The sequence below is a fragment of the Dendronephthya gigantea genome, unplaced genomic scaffold, assembly GCF_004324835.1.
Source record: "Dendronephthya gigantea isolate DGI-Jeju-01 unplaced genomic scaffold, DenGig_1.0 000024F, whole genome shotgun sequence".
NCBI classification, from domain to species: domain Eukaryota; kingdom Metazoa; phylum Cnidaria; class Anthozoa; order Malacalcyonacea; family Nephtheidae; genus Dendronephthya; species Dendronephthya gigantea.
The window spans coordinates 2,225,739-2,240,083 of record NW_021163034.1 but is presented as its reverse complement, the minus strand read 5'-3'; the positions used below and the strand labels follow the sequence as shown (position 1 = coordinate 2,240,083).

Here is a 14,345-nt window from a genome sequence, read left to right as displayed (position 1 = left end):
TGACCCTAAGATGTATGCATGAATTAACCAAGCTCCAGACGCTGATTTTATACCCTTAAAGACACGACCACGACCTTTGATGTAAATTTGTATTGAACGCCAAATGTTTTCCCTACGGTACTGAGTCAGAAGTTTCAACTAGCTTGTCAAGTCTCCCTCTACCGGGATGGTAATAAAAAAACTTTATTTAAAAGTTTCATCCCGTTCTGTGATATATATTAAGAACCATAAATTTGAGTATCTTAAAGAATAAATTAGTCACAAAAGTGAAAGAGGAAATCGGGGATATCACTCGTGAAAAATCGCTATGTCAGCACTTCGGGTTTAATCGGACACTGGGGAGCGTTAGTAAGACTCAGGGAATTGTAGTAGATGAAGCATTCGTAAGTGGTGAAGTATGTTATGACGTACCTCAAAACGAGAGTCGCTGTGTCCATCTTTATCTCTCTGTAGCAACGTCAACAGTTGATGCACCATATGTAACATGTGAGTAGGATTTTACTGAAATTTTAGGGGCCTAAAAGGCAACCAATCCGACTTTTTGTTTGGTTTTAGGCAAGATATGCGAGAATGCATTATTACAGAACAAAACTAAGTTTCCAGACGCGATATTTTCTGGAAGTGGTTCCACTGACAATACCAAGTACAAAGAAGCGAGATTTTCTAGCGATGGTTGGTGTCCAACCGAGTCTGGAGATAAATATCTTCAAAAATTAATCATTGATAAATTGACGTTCTCCCTTTGTCGTTCGTGATCGGTGATGGCAAGGAATACAACTATGAAAACGTAACATACGTTAACCAACCTCTTCAACCAAACACAAGTTACAACGTGTTTCTGAGATTCTTTGAAAGCCAGGTAACTAAACGAATGTGATAGCATGTATGTATGTATAAATAATATATTTGTTTTCATTGGATAACGGAGAGTTATATAACTATATGATTTTCGTCTAGAATTCCTACTACTCCACAGAGTGGAGCAAAAGTATAAAGACGAAGGTAAACCAAGGTGAAAAATTGATCAATTGATAAATTGATCTTTAAAACGAATGTCACATAACGCTAGTTATGGTTATAAGTGATAAGGACCAAGCGAAATGAAGTAGATCCTATTTACTGAAACACAGCCATAATGAAAGTTTGGTAGATGCTAGTAGTGGCTTAAAGGTCAGTACGTCAGTATCCTTGATGCGTGATCAATGAAATTCAACCTTAGTTTGAAGACCGCAATTATAATTTCTTTGCAAAAGCACTGGCTCGAACGCGGATAAAAATTCTTGCTTTCAGGCGATATCCTTTAAATCTATCCTATGAAATAAAAAGTATGCAAATCAATACATTCTTCGAGAGCTCACACCAAACACTAATTATGTTGTTAGCATAAAGACACAGGATGGTCAACTAAAGAATACTCAGACAATAGTTTGCCACAAGTTCAAGACCAAAGAAGCTGGTATGCATAATGTGGGGGGGAAGCTTCTGATTTTTTCTGAATAATTCAAATTCAAATAATTGTTTTTATTCTTTACTATCATAGTTCCAAGTGGAGCTCCACGCAGTGTTATGATTAAATCTCGTAGTAAAAACTCGCTCGAAATTTCTTGGAGAGCTCCTGATAAGATATTTTGGAACGGTGAATTGGTGGGATATCACATTTGTTTTTCTACAAAGGAAAATGATGAAAGTCCGAAATGCTCAAACATAAAAGTTTTGTACATGTATGTACATATTTTCCCAATTAAGTAATTACAGGCTGATATAGAATTTGTACTAAATAATTATACTCCAGAATTAATACTCCGTTGAATAATTTTAATACTTCTGTAAAGAATTCGTACTACTCGACGGAATGGAGCAGCAGTTTTAAAACTATAGCCAAAGCACCTGCAGGTGAATATCTTCTATTTATTAATTTCCAGTTTCATCGTTCTCTGCACCGCAGATTAACGTGCGAGCCAGATAAAAATTCTTAAATTATTTTTGTAGTTTGTTTGAAATTTAACATTTCTAAACAATCAGCCGAAGACAAAACACACATGGGTCTTCTTATACCGCTGATTATTCTGGCTTTATGTTTTCTGGTTTCACTTGGTGTTATTGTGTACCAACGTCGTCTTCTTCAAAATAAAGATGTGAATCATGGATATCGAACCTAAAAAAACACGAACGAAATGAAAAAGTTCGGTAAGTTTAATGTTCACGAAGTGGTAAAAACGTAAAAAAAAACTTATTGTATAAATTATTGCTAAATTCTCATGTAACTTCATAGATTCTATTTCAAAAGATCCGAGAACAAACAAAGTATGATCAAACAACTCAACATGATGAGACTGTTTACGAGACTCCAGATGATGTTATTGAAGAAATCGAGCGAAATGAAGGTGCCTGTTCACGTGGAACAGAAAAAGGACAACCCAGATGATTACATAACCTCCTGGCGGAGGTGATTACATAACCTCCTAGCGGAGGTAATTATACGGTATATTGAAATTATAATTATATTGATAATAGTGTAACATAAATTACATAATGCTATTATTAATCATTTTCTCAGGCATAATAGTCCGGGAAGTACATTTGTCTGAGCTGTTTAATTGCTTGAACTTTACTGCGCAAATACGATATTTGATTCATTGAGAATGATGTATATATAGAATAATGTAGCCTAGTACATGCAAAAAATAGCGAGTAGAGAGACGCTAAGGTTTCCCCGGCAATCAAATTGTTAGGTTGTGTAGACAAAAGGCATAGTGTAAAGTATGGAATCGAGGTGGATATGCATGGGATGGTTATTAAAACTGATAACATTGTCTGCACTTTGCATAAAATCGATTTCAACATCAATTATGCTTTTAGCCTCTACTCTCTTGGATTTGTGGATATTTCAACTTTCCTTTTCACGACTACACAAGTTGAGTTGACGATATCGATCACTTGTGAGAGAAAGAAGATGAAATGTGAATCAACGAATTCGATGGCTTTGGTTACTTCTATAAATATCTATGACTATAGAAATCCAAGTATTGTGCAGTAATCCGATACCGGCTTGAATAGTTATTGAAATTAAAGTATTTTTTTCATACAGACAAATGCGGAAGTATACGACTTATTGAGCGATGCGTGTCAGTTAGGGAAACAGGTCAAAATGTCGTGGTTATTTTATCGATGGCTGCTTTTGTTTTATATCTCAGTAATAACGATTCAAGGTAAGACATTTAGGTTTTATTGTAGAGTATAAGAGAAGCTGCAGTCCACAGTACAACCGAAATGAACTGTTGAAATGCTTGCATGACAAAAATCTTTGTCTAAAAGCCGTCCGACACACTAGAGCTAAAAAGTCATTCGTGGCCATGGCCATTGGCGTAAGCCTTGCTCTCGTGTGCTGGCGTGGTCATTCGTACCAAAGGTCGGCGGAAAAGTGACCCGCACCAGGGCGGTTATAAGTTATCTTATAACCGCCCTGCCCGCACACGAGAGCAACTTGCTCACACGAATGACTTTTTACTAAGCACAAAGGCTGACATAGCTCTATTGTGCGGCGGCCTTGAATCCCATGCATGTAAATAACTGAAGAAAAAAGTGAAGAAATCAACAAACCGCTTTCGCTCCTTTGGTCATGTCAATGTTTGGAATCCTGACGCCTGCAATGCTTTGACGTTGTCTATGACTATGGCGCCTAAAATCATGGACTGCTGGCATGCATGGTTTGTAAATAAACGGGGGAATTTTGAACCGTCCTTATCTAAATCGTACAACATCAATATTCAAAACAGACAACTAGACCTAACCAATAAAACCTAACATAACCAAATATATGTATGCTTTTTTATCGTTTCATTCGGTAAAGGAAAGCTATTGTCAATATCGGGTTTTACATGCACGAGTTCACAAACAAGGAACGAGAAGTTCAATACTGCACGAGGCGAAGCACAAACAAAGAGTGCTTCAATGCTTTTAATATTCATTTTGAGTAAACTCGTAAAGACTTGATATCATTTTTAAACTTAACTAAACAACACATGCATGCTTACCTTTAAATACTAAAACACCCCAAGCCGGTTTGCCCGTTTAGTATTTTTCTGTGTGGATTCATCTATAATTACATAATTTCCTCTTAACTAAGTTCGGCAATTTTTTTGTTTGTTGCCGCCATTTTGATAGTGCAATAAATCCTATTATTATATGACTAGAATAGTTCATCGGTCCATCAACTAAAATCAAGCATTCTGATTGGTTCCTGAGCGGTCGGTAACCAACAGTACGGACCGGCCAGGTTCGGCGGGAATTTTTTAGTTGGGAATTTTAATCGTTTTTAGTCATATAATAAATAGTTTATTGACTGAGCTTGTTCGGTCCGTACAGGAGGATACTGGTCTCGTTCTTTTTTCGCTTGTATGGACCTCGCCTAAAGGCTCGGTCCATACAAGCGAAAAAAGAACGAGACCAGTATCCTCCTGTACGGACCGAACAAGCTCAGTCAATAATTGTTATATAACATACGCTCACGTGGTACAAATCGACCAATCAGAACGTAAGTTTACAAAAAATGAATATTAAATGTTATATCAAAATATTATGCCAATGCATACGCCGTCCGTTTAGAGGGGCGGGTAAAAACCCCTGGTAAAAACTCCGTAGAGATGAGAACATGGAACACTACTCGCGTTCAACTACTGCACTGTTTAATTCAGGATTCAGGATTACTTCATGTCTTTCAAATTCCAGGGCATATATACAGTATTAAGTTAAGCCATTTCTAAGCATTGTTTACACTTTTTTCACCTCGAGTGTATTTCATGCACTTCAATACTTTGCAAATTTTCTTGTATTTATTGCTTCTGAAAGAGGATGAAATTATTCACATTCAACTACTGCACTGCCACTGTTTAGTTCACGATTTTTTTTTTTCTTACAGATTCCTGGGAATTTTTTCTCAGGCAGACTGAAACCTCAGAGTGTATTGCACCTGAAGATAGTTATATTGGGTATGGTAATCATGCGAAACGTTATTTGGCTAAAATGTTCGACAACTGCTTGAAGAGTAGTGCACAGTTCCGTTATATTAACAAGACAGAAGTGATACACAATATCGACAAGGGAGGTTCGCTTTTTTGTAAACCAGACGATATCACATTTGGTGACAATCTGCTCGTTTATGATGGCGTTAAACCTACCGCAATAACATATGAAAAGGAAAAACAGCATAGTATTAAACAAAAGGTGTCAGGATCTCTGTTTTTTTACGAAAGAAAGTATTGTGTTCAGTCTAATGGTCTAGGCGCTATAGTGACAGTAGTACCAGAAGCAAGTTGCAACAACGCAAAAAAGTTCACATTTGGTAAGTATAATATGACGTATAACTAGAAGTGTAACGTTTACGTATATACTTCATTGTTGTATTGGTGCTGTGTATTTTAAATGTGATTGGTTAATTCGTATTCACATGACTTTAAATAAATGCAATGTTTCCCGCCAGGGAAACGAGGGAAAAATTGTTGCCCGCATATTGTCATAACAAAGTTTTTTGAAATGAAATTGTCTTAACATGTATGTTTTTGTTCCTATATAACAAAACACTTAATGTTCGCTACACCTCGGGAAATAGTGAGTTTTGTTTTCTCTCGAGTCTCAATGTCAAACATTCAGACTCTTGGGAAAACAAAACTCGCTATTTCCCTCGGGAGCATACAGTACATTAAGTATATAATACTCGTACTTTTGTAACTATCTAAACCAGATATCTTTTATGATGTGTTTTACCCAACCCACTGAACACAGAACCTTTTCGTGATGCATGAACTTGTCAAATCAAATGTGACAATTCATTCATACTGCACGTCCACAATATTATTCACAAGCATTTTTGCCATTATTGACAGGCTCAGTGACTCAGTTCAGCAATAAAATGAAAGATGTTCATTGTTCTTCAAAACAACGTATGGTGATCCACAAAGCTCATTATGGTGATTTCAATAATAGCGGGAGTTTTAATGCCAATGCAACTGTTGATATGAAATGTAGTCAACGAGCAAGTTGTCAGGTGAAATCTCTTTGTGGTGGAAAGAGAGCTTGTGAGCTGACCATTAACAATACTTTGTTATCATCGCCATATTGTTCTAAGAACACAGACCAACTTTATATCGAGTACACTTGTGTGGATATCTATTTGAATCCCATAAAAACAGGTACAGCGCATTGTAGAGGAATGCAAAATTGAGTGCCCATCATGATTGTTTGCATGCCACAATGTTTTAATAATTAAATATATGAAGTTTTTTGTGTTCTTCGATAGCCTGTCGTTGTACAAGTCTTTTCGGGTAACAATAGTTATATTCAAAATTATACGCACACGGTACTAAGAGCATTTTTTATAATTTTAGCTCCCAACATGAGATTATCAAAGTCGCCCAGCGAAGGTTTCGTTGAAATAAAGAATGTTTCCATTTGGAGAAAAGTAAGGGAGGAAATCTGGGACATCACTCGAGAAAACAAGCTGTGTCAGCACTTGGGATTTAATGGGACTCTAGGGAACGTGGTTAAGACTGAGAGAACAAAGTCAGGTCAGGAATTCGTAAGTGGTGACCTCTGTTATGACGCACCTCTGACGGATAGTTGCTGTGTCCATCTTTATCCCTACACAGCAACGTCAACCGTTTATGCGCCATATGTTACATGTGAGTAGGATTTTGGTAAAACTATTTCAGTCGGTTTTAGCCTCTTAAAAACTAATAACATGACATTTTGGTCTGGTTCAGTTTCCCGGTCACCTTTCAAAACACTGTTTTCTGTTTTAGGCAAGATATGCGAGCATGCATTATTACCGAACAAAGCTAAGTTTCCAGACGCGATATTTTCTGGAAGTGGTTCTACTGACAATACCAAGTACAAAGAAGCCAGATTCTCTGGCGATGGTTGGTGTCCAACAGAGTCTGGAGACAAATATCTTAAGATTGACCTTCAACACGAATATCACATAACACGAGTTATGGTTATGGGTGATAAAAATCAAACAAAGTGGAGTGGATCATATTCATTGAAATACAGTCATGATGAAAGTTTAGTTAACAGTAGTGGTAGTTTACAGGTTAGTACGTGAATATATCTCTGATACGTAATTAATATACCACTGTAAGAATGGGAAATATATAAATAATTAATAATGCCATTGTCGAGATTAATACCAACCGCTTTAAAAAACACAAACAAACGAATCGTAGCAGCAATGCTTTGCACTTTTAGGACTGACTATAAGAACAGATGAGGGAAATATATTGCGGTATAACCTAGAATTTATAGAATATACTAACTACTGTTATTTTTACGGTATCAAAGGAACTGCGACAAGATAAGAAAACAATCGTGTAACGTTATCTCAACTAAAGTGATTCATTTTTTTCAAAACTTCTTCTATAGATAAATGGTAATCAAAACGGTTATCAAGCATCGGCGACAGACATCGATATTTATAATGCCAGATACATAAAGTTGGAGCCGAACGGAGGAACAAAATTTTGCCTTAGAATAGAAGTGTGTGGTGAAGGTGAGTTGGTAGAATCTTTAACTGCCGGAAACGTTTTAATTTACCTTTTGATGTTAGCAAGAGAAGGGAGAGATGAGGTAGAGATGGTTTTGAAAATACGGCACAAAAATAAACCTAAGACTTTACTATAATGAGATATTTTTTCAGTTTAAATTTTCTCAGCTCAATCATGTCCACCTGTTGTAGTATAAAGCGAATAAACGTTTTGGTATTCTCGTTCCAGTCCAAACGCCTGCTCCCGTACAAAGGATTGTCGCCGAACCATCGTTCTATTCTGTTAATCTAACGTGGACAATACCAGTGGCTAAAAAGTCTTCTTTTATTACACATTTCATCATTTACTTGAACGGCACTGAAAGAGAAAGAATATCTCGTGTACAACATGGAAATAATTTCATTCTTCGAGGTCTGAAACCTAACACTTATTATAAAGTTGGCATAATGTCACAGGATGGATATTCAAAAAAGTCCATAGCGGTCTACAAAAGTTATAAAACTAAAAGAGCAGGTAAGAATAAAGATGCCAAGTCTGAACCTGGTTGGGCTTTATTATTGAGTGAGCCACTCTACCAGTTGCTTTTACTCCAACTTCTACGCTTTGGTTTCAAGTCAGCTTTAGTACGTTTGTAGTAAATTTAGATTGTTGATTTGGAAACTGACTGCATGTCTCCATTTTGCCCTATTACGTCATCTTGATTTGTTTTTTCACGCAAATAATAAAGGCTAGTATACTGTCCTTTCTACTTCAACACTGCTATTGTGAAGGTTGTATTGCAGCAATGAAAATATTTTGCACAAGAGTATAAAGAACACCGGAAATACAGTAGTAATTCAACATATTTGCAACTAACCGCACTTCTAAAAATTATGTTCTAATTTTCCCTGTCGACACTAAAAATAAGTTAAAATAAATTTTTTCGATCATGATTTAAAAGGTGTTTTTGGCTTTCTTATCCACCCTCAAGAATGAACATCTTAAGTTCGTATGATCTGTATTAAAGGGAATGTTAAAAAATGTATTTTTATTCTTCCGTTGTCAAGGGTTTTTTCTTAGACACACTCAGTCAGGAAAGTCTCGCAGCTAAAACTCCAACCTTTCTAAAAGATAAATATGGCACCCGTTATTGGGCTGAAATGGTCACCAACTGCTTGGATGATCTTGCACTGTTCCGTTATTTGGATAAAGAAATGTTGCATAATATCGAGACAGAAGGGAACGTCGTGTCTTCTTATGGTTCATACAGTAATCGTTTGTTTATATATGACGGGATAAATCAGGTTGGGAGAGATTTTGCAAACAGCACAAAACATCGTATAAAACAAACAGCTGCTGGATCTCTATATCTTTACAATGTGAATGATTGTGTGCAGCCTAATGTGCAGTATGTTGACGTGAAAGATACTTCATGCACCGAAGTAGCAGAACAAAAAATTACTTTTGGTAAGTAAAATTACTTTGCCGTTGAACTTATAAATTGGGTCGTTTCTGAACGTTCTTCCTGTTATAAGTGCTACATGCATTCTGTTGTCTGTAAGTAGTAATCAGAGAGGGAATCCTTTAAACCGACTTCTCACCGTTATTATGCTGTTTAGTTGATTTAAAACTCTTTTGCGGGCCTTCTAAAATAGCACCGTGTAAACTAGCACATTTTGCGGGGAGAGAAAATTAAAGAGAGAGGACTAAACCAGTGTCTTTTTAGGGATTTCTTCGTCGGGGGGGGGGGGTGGTGACAAAAGGAACCTTATGTCATGATTTAGAGGGAAAGCAGAAATAAAGAGAAAATATTTCATTCACTGGGGAGGGGGCGAAAATCCATCAATGGGGACGGAAGAGGGGCTAGGGGTTTATAACCTGGGGTCCCAGTTATAAGTTGAGAAGGCCCTGGCCTAACTAATGGAGTATTCCTTTTAACTTGTACTATTCGTGCTCTTCATTTTTCCCATTCTCTTGATGTTCATGTAATGATAACTACGAAACACTATGGATAGAGAAAATCTATAGATAGGGGTAATACCTAGTGTTAAACTTTGTCATCTCTGTACAGGGAATATCCTGCTGGGCTGATCATGTCGGACGACGCCTTTTATTTTTTATCGCCAGGCAGGGGCGCCGGAATATAGATAATAACGGGGGCAGATATTCATATATTCGTGTTCTGCATTATTAACTCCTTTTGAAATCGATTGTTTTCACGATCTGCGAACACGAATATATGAATATCTGCCCTCGTTATTATCGATATTCCGGCGCCCCTGTCGCCAGGCATATCGCATTAAGTTTCATGGGCCGAGTGTCTCTTCTGTTTGTTTCCAATATGACATGAATGTGCATTTTTTATAAACTTCTCCGTTGTTAGGTTCAGCGACCCAGTACGGCGACAAAATGAAAGATGTTCATTGTTCTCCAATACAACGTATGGTGATCCACAAAGCTAATTATGGAGATTTCATTGATGCTGCAACATTCAATGCCGGTGCAACGATTGATAAGAAATGTAGTGGACAAGCAAGTTGTGAAGTGAAATCTCTATGTAGTGGAAACAGATCTTGTGAACTGACCATTGACAATAATTTACTATCATCACCATATTGTCCTGACACAACGAAAGAACTTTATATCGAGTACACTTGTGTCGATAGTTATATGAGTCCCATAACAACAGGTATGATGCCTTATCTTTCAGTCTTTTTATATTTTATATTACTATAAAAAGCCCAATGATAGAGAAAATAAAATTTTGTGATGCCATGTATAAAAATCACTGTATTAGAAATCAACCTTAGGAATGTTTTTGACATCGACCCATGGTGAACCGTCTTCCACTGTGAATATTCCTCGCACGAAATTCCTCGCAATTTCAGATGGAGGAAGTTGGGATCTCAGATGAAAAAGCAAAATATTCAGATAATAACGCTAATTTGAAATGATATACATTGTTCGACAGTTTCAGCTCCCGACATAAGATTATCAAAGTCACCGAGCGAAGGTTTCATTGAAATAAAGAATTTTTCCACTTGGAGAAAAGTGCAAGAGGAAAACTGGGATATCACTCGTGAAAAATCGCTGTGTCAGCACTTCGGGTTTAATGGGACACTGGGGAACGTGAGTAAAACTCAAGGAATTGAAGATGGTCAAGCATTCGTAAGTGGTGACTTATGTTATGATGTACCTCAAAACGAGAGATGCTGTGTCCATCTTTATCCCGCTGTAGCAACGTCAAAAGTTGATGCGTCATATGTAACTTGTGAGTAGGATTTTAATCAAATCATTCCTGTGAATTTCATCGTAAAAACAGACAACAAAACCGTTTGGTCTCGTTTAGCTTGCTGACCTTTAAAAAAACTATACTCTGTTTCAGGTAAAATTTGTGAGAACCCATTATTACAGAACAAAACTAAGTTTCCAGACACGACATTTTCTGGAAGTGGTTCTACTGACAATACCAAGTACAAAGAAGCGAGGTTCTCTGGCGATGGTTGGTGTCCAACAGAGTCTAGAGACAAATATCTTAAAATTGACCTTAAAAACGAATATCACATAACGCGAGTTATGGTTATGGGTGATAAAGATCAGACAAAGTGGAGTGGATCATATTCATTGAAATACAGTGATGATGAAAGTTTGGTGGATGCCAGTCGTGCAGTACAGGTGTATAAGAATAAGAAATATATAGATTTATGTCAATATCATAATGAGTAAAGTTATCAAGATTTACTAACTTCTTTTGCTGTCAAGATTTACTAACTTCTAGCCGTTGTTGTTTATTTCAAAGCAACCAACGTTGGTGCAAGCTACGTTATGCATGAAAAAGATCAGAAAGCAATCGTGGAACGTAATCTTAACTGAAGTAACTCATTTTCTTCTAAACTTCTAGATAAATGGAAATCGAAACAGTTATCAAGTATCGGCCACAGACCTAAATATCTATAATGCCAGATACATAAAGTTGGAGTCAAACGGTGGAGCAGACTTTTGCCTTAGAATAGAAGTCTGTGGAGAAGGTGGGTCGGTAGAATCTTTAATCGCCGGAAACCTTTTAATACAGAAATTATATCGGACAGCTTGATGTTAGCGAGAGAAGAAAGAAACGAGGTAGAGAAGGTTTGGTAAATATGACACCAACCTGAAGACATAACCTTTGTCCATATGCTTTAAATTGTCAAAAAGCCAAAATGCACTGTACTGTAATGAAATATTTTTTCAGTTTAAATCCTCCCAGCTCAAGCGTAACTTGTGTTTACTTTTCTTTTCATTCCAGTCCAAATGCCAGCTCCGGTATACAGGGCATTGTAAATTATATAATCCTATAAATATCACAAATTTTCACGAGTGAGGGCAGCGAACGAGGAAATCATTGTGCATAATATAGTAGAATCTTGAATGAGGATGAACATGATATGAAGGATAATTAAGTTTGTCGTTATTAATTTTGATTAATTTAAAACTTTATTCACATTCGGATTTCACATTCTCGCTAATTATTCCAGTGTCTAGCGAACCTCCACAGAATGTGATTTTCAAATCTCGCGGTACGACATCGCTGGGAATTTCGTGGACAGCCCCTGTGAGTACAAGAAACGATGAATTGACAGGATATCAAGTTTGCTTTTCTACAAGAGATAAACTAAGTCTTCCAGAATGTTTAGTCCATAACAACACAAAAACACTTTCATTTACAATCACCGATCTTCGACCTTTCACAAAGTACTTTGTGACGGTTTCAGCCATCACAAAATTTAGTCATGGGAAGAAGAGTTTGAACGTCAGCAAAATAAAAAATGGAGGTAATGACGATTTCAATGTAAAATTTCAGGCCTGCCTATAGTGCTGCCGCACAGAAATACCCTTAAACGATGAACACTCTGATAATATTGGTAATCTCTGCATTTGAATATATATAGAACCAGTTATTCCAATCGCGACTTCCTATTATACTTTGACTTTGAGCATACCACGACCAGAAGGATATATCAAGTAAGTATTATCGTCACAATTTCTCTCTTTCTGACGTTTTAATCATGTTAATTAATTAATGCTTTAGGGAAGTTATGATCATCGTCCAAAGATCCAAAAGTAGAAACGTCTCGAGCGAGGAAATTACAACAAGTGATCTCAAAAATTACCAGCTAGACACACAAGATCCATACATCACTGCTTATATGAAAGCTGATGTTTTACCCTTGACGTTCGTGATAGGAAATGGCAAGAATTACAGTTCTGACAAAAATAACTACCACAACCAACCTTTAACGAGAAATTCAAGTTATAATGTGTTCTTGAGGTTTTTTGAGAGTCAGGTGAGTATTTCAATGGAATTAAAATATTTAAGTAGGTTACAGGAAGAGGACTTGAATGTGTAGAAAGCGACAATGCAAATATTACCGTTTCCTAGGACTCATACTACTCGACAGAGTGGAGTGGTAGCATTTACACAATGGGGAGACCTTCAGGTAACTAATTACCCGAAATTCAAGCGTTTTCATTATACGTTGAAATATCTTATCTGTATTCGTTTCTGCATAATTTTTTGTTTACAAACTAATAAATATCTTAAATATTTTGATGAGAACCGGAGTTTCATTATAGATGGGAGTGGGAAACAGTCAGTTCACGAGTGTACGGAAGACAAAACCCGGCTTGATCTCCTTATACCACTGAGTATTCTAGCATTGTGCCTTCTTCTCTCGTTTGGCGTAATCATATATCTATGTCGTCGTCAAAACAGCTATTCTAGCTCTGAAGGAGTTAGCCAAGCAATGGAGCTGGGTAAATAAACCATATTTTACTTTACAAGCATTTTAGGATTCATTTTAGGAAGAATTGTTGTCATTGTTCGAGCTAAAAATCGAATTTCTTTGGTCTTCGCTTACCTTTTTGATATCATTTCTTTTCGTTCAAAATCAGCCACAATCCTATTGCATGTACAGATTAAATGTTTGTCTTTTAATCTGTTAGTTTCCATTTAATATTTTTATCTGTTAGACTCCATTCAAACCCCTACCAGTCGCCAGACTGAAAATGCGAATGACTGTGTCCCTGTGACTGTGTACGAGATTCCAGACGAAATTGAGCAACATGAGGCTCCATACGAGACAGACAAAGAACAGGAATCATCGGATTACATGCCGTTGAATGACAACAGAGAACCAGCAAACGTTTATCAGTCACTGCAACCCCCCGGGACCAATAATGGTCAACGTCATCCTGAGGGGAGTGGTGAATTAATGGAATACGAAAATGCTGCCTTCAATTGAGATTTTAATTCTTACTGATATATTCACTAAAAATGCATGTATTGCTGAACTCCCTGCACATATATAACACTTAAATTCGAGTCATCAGACCATTTGCTGGTTTTTTATTCATAGACGTGCGAAATTAAATTATCCGCATTAACAATACACTTAAGTCTTTCCTTCTTCACTTTTATCAAATATGTAAAATTTCGTCCATCAGCCTAGGGCGTGAATTCCACAGAACCTTTTTCTCGGCGAAATGTGAAATATTTCGGCTGTTTTTTTGAATTTCGACTACTTGAATAAATTAATTCAGGCAGGCAAAATATTTCGCATTTCGATTGAAAAGTTTAGCACGTAGAAAATGTTCACTTTGTGAGCTACACAATTAAAAGTTTTATTGTACTATTGTGTTTATTAATAACGATATGGATTTTTAGGCCTGTTTTAGACGTCGAACATTTCATGTGCCGAACATAATGCAAATGAACTAAAGTCTTTGTTTTTGTTCATTTTCATTCGATTCGGCACATGAAAAGTTCGACGTCTGAAATCAAACGGGCCT

At 36.8% G+C, this 14,345-nt stretch overlaps 1 protein-coding gene and 1 long non-coding RNA gene across 2 annotated transcripts; both read left to right on the top strand.

The window, feature by feature from the left end:
- The first annotated feature begins 7,482 nt into the window (after positions 1-7,482).
- On the top strand, positions 7,483-8,617 carry LOC114522955. Its single transcript, XR_003686965.1, has 3 exons — positions 7,483-7,543; positions 7,767-8,051; positions 8,585-8,617. It is a non-coding gene; the product is annotated as an uncharacterized LOC114522955 (long non-coding RNA).
- A 3,777-nt stretch (positions 8,618-12,394) lies between these two features.
- Positions 12,395-14,159, top strand: LOC114522923. The gene is made up of 5 exons (XM_028543706.1): positions 12,395-12,518; positions 12,586-12,841; positions 12,937-12,994; positions 13,131-13,310; positions 13,527-14,159. Exons 2-5 carry the CDS (start codon positions 12,593-12,595, stop codon positions 13,796-13,798), a joined length of 759 nt encoding a protein of 252 aa, XP_028399507.1. The 5' UTR covers positions 12,395-12,518; positions 12,586-12,592; the 3' UTR covers positions 13,799-14,159.
- The last annotated feature ends 186 nt before the right edge of the window (positions 14,160-14,345 follow it).

Bases quoted from the DNA above. Each gene is read 5' to 3' on its own strand.
- LOC114522923 (XM_028543706.1), top strand. From the start codon at position 12,593: ATGATCATCGTCCAAAGATCCAAAAGTAGAAACGTCTCGAGCGAGGAA. The intron at 12,995-13,130 runs GTAACTAATTAC...GTTTCATTATAG, and splicing joins CACAATGGGGAGACCTTCAG to ATGGGAGTGGGAAACAGTCA. The intron at 13,311-13,526 runs GTAAATAAACCA...TTTATCTGTTAG, and splicing joins TAGCCAAGCAATGGAGCTGG to ACTCCATTCAAACCCCTACC.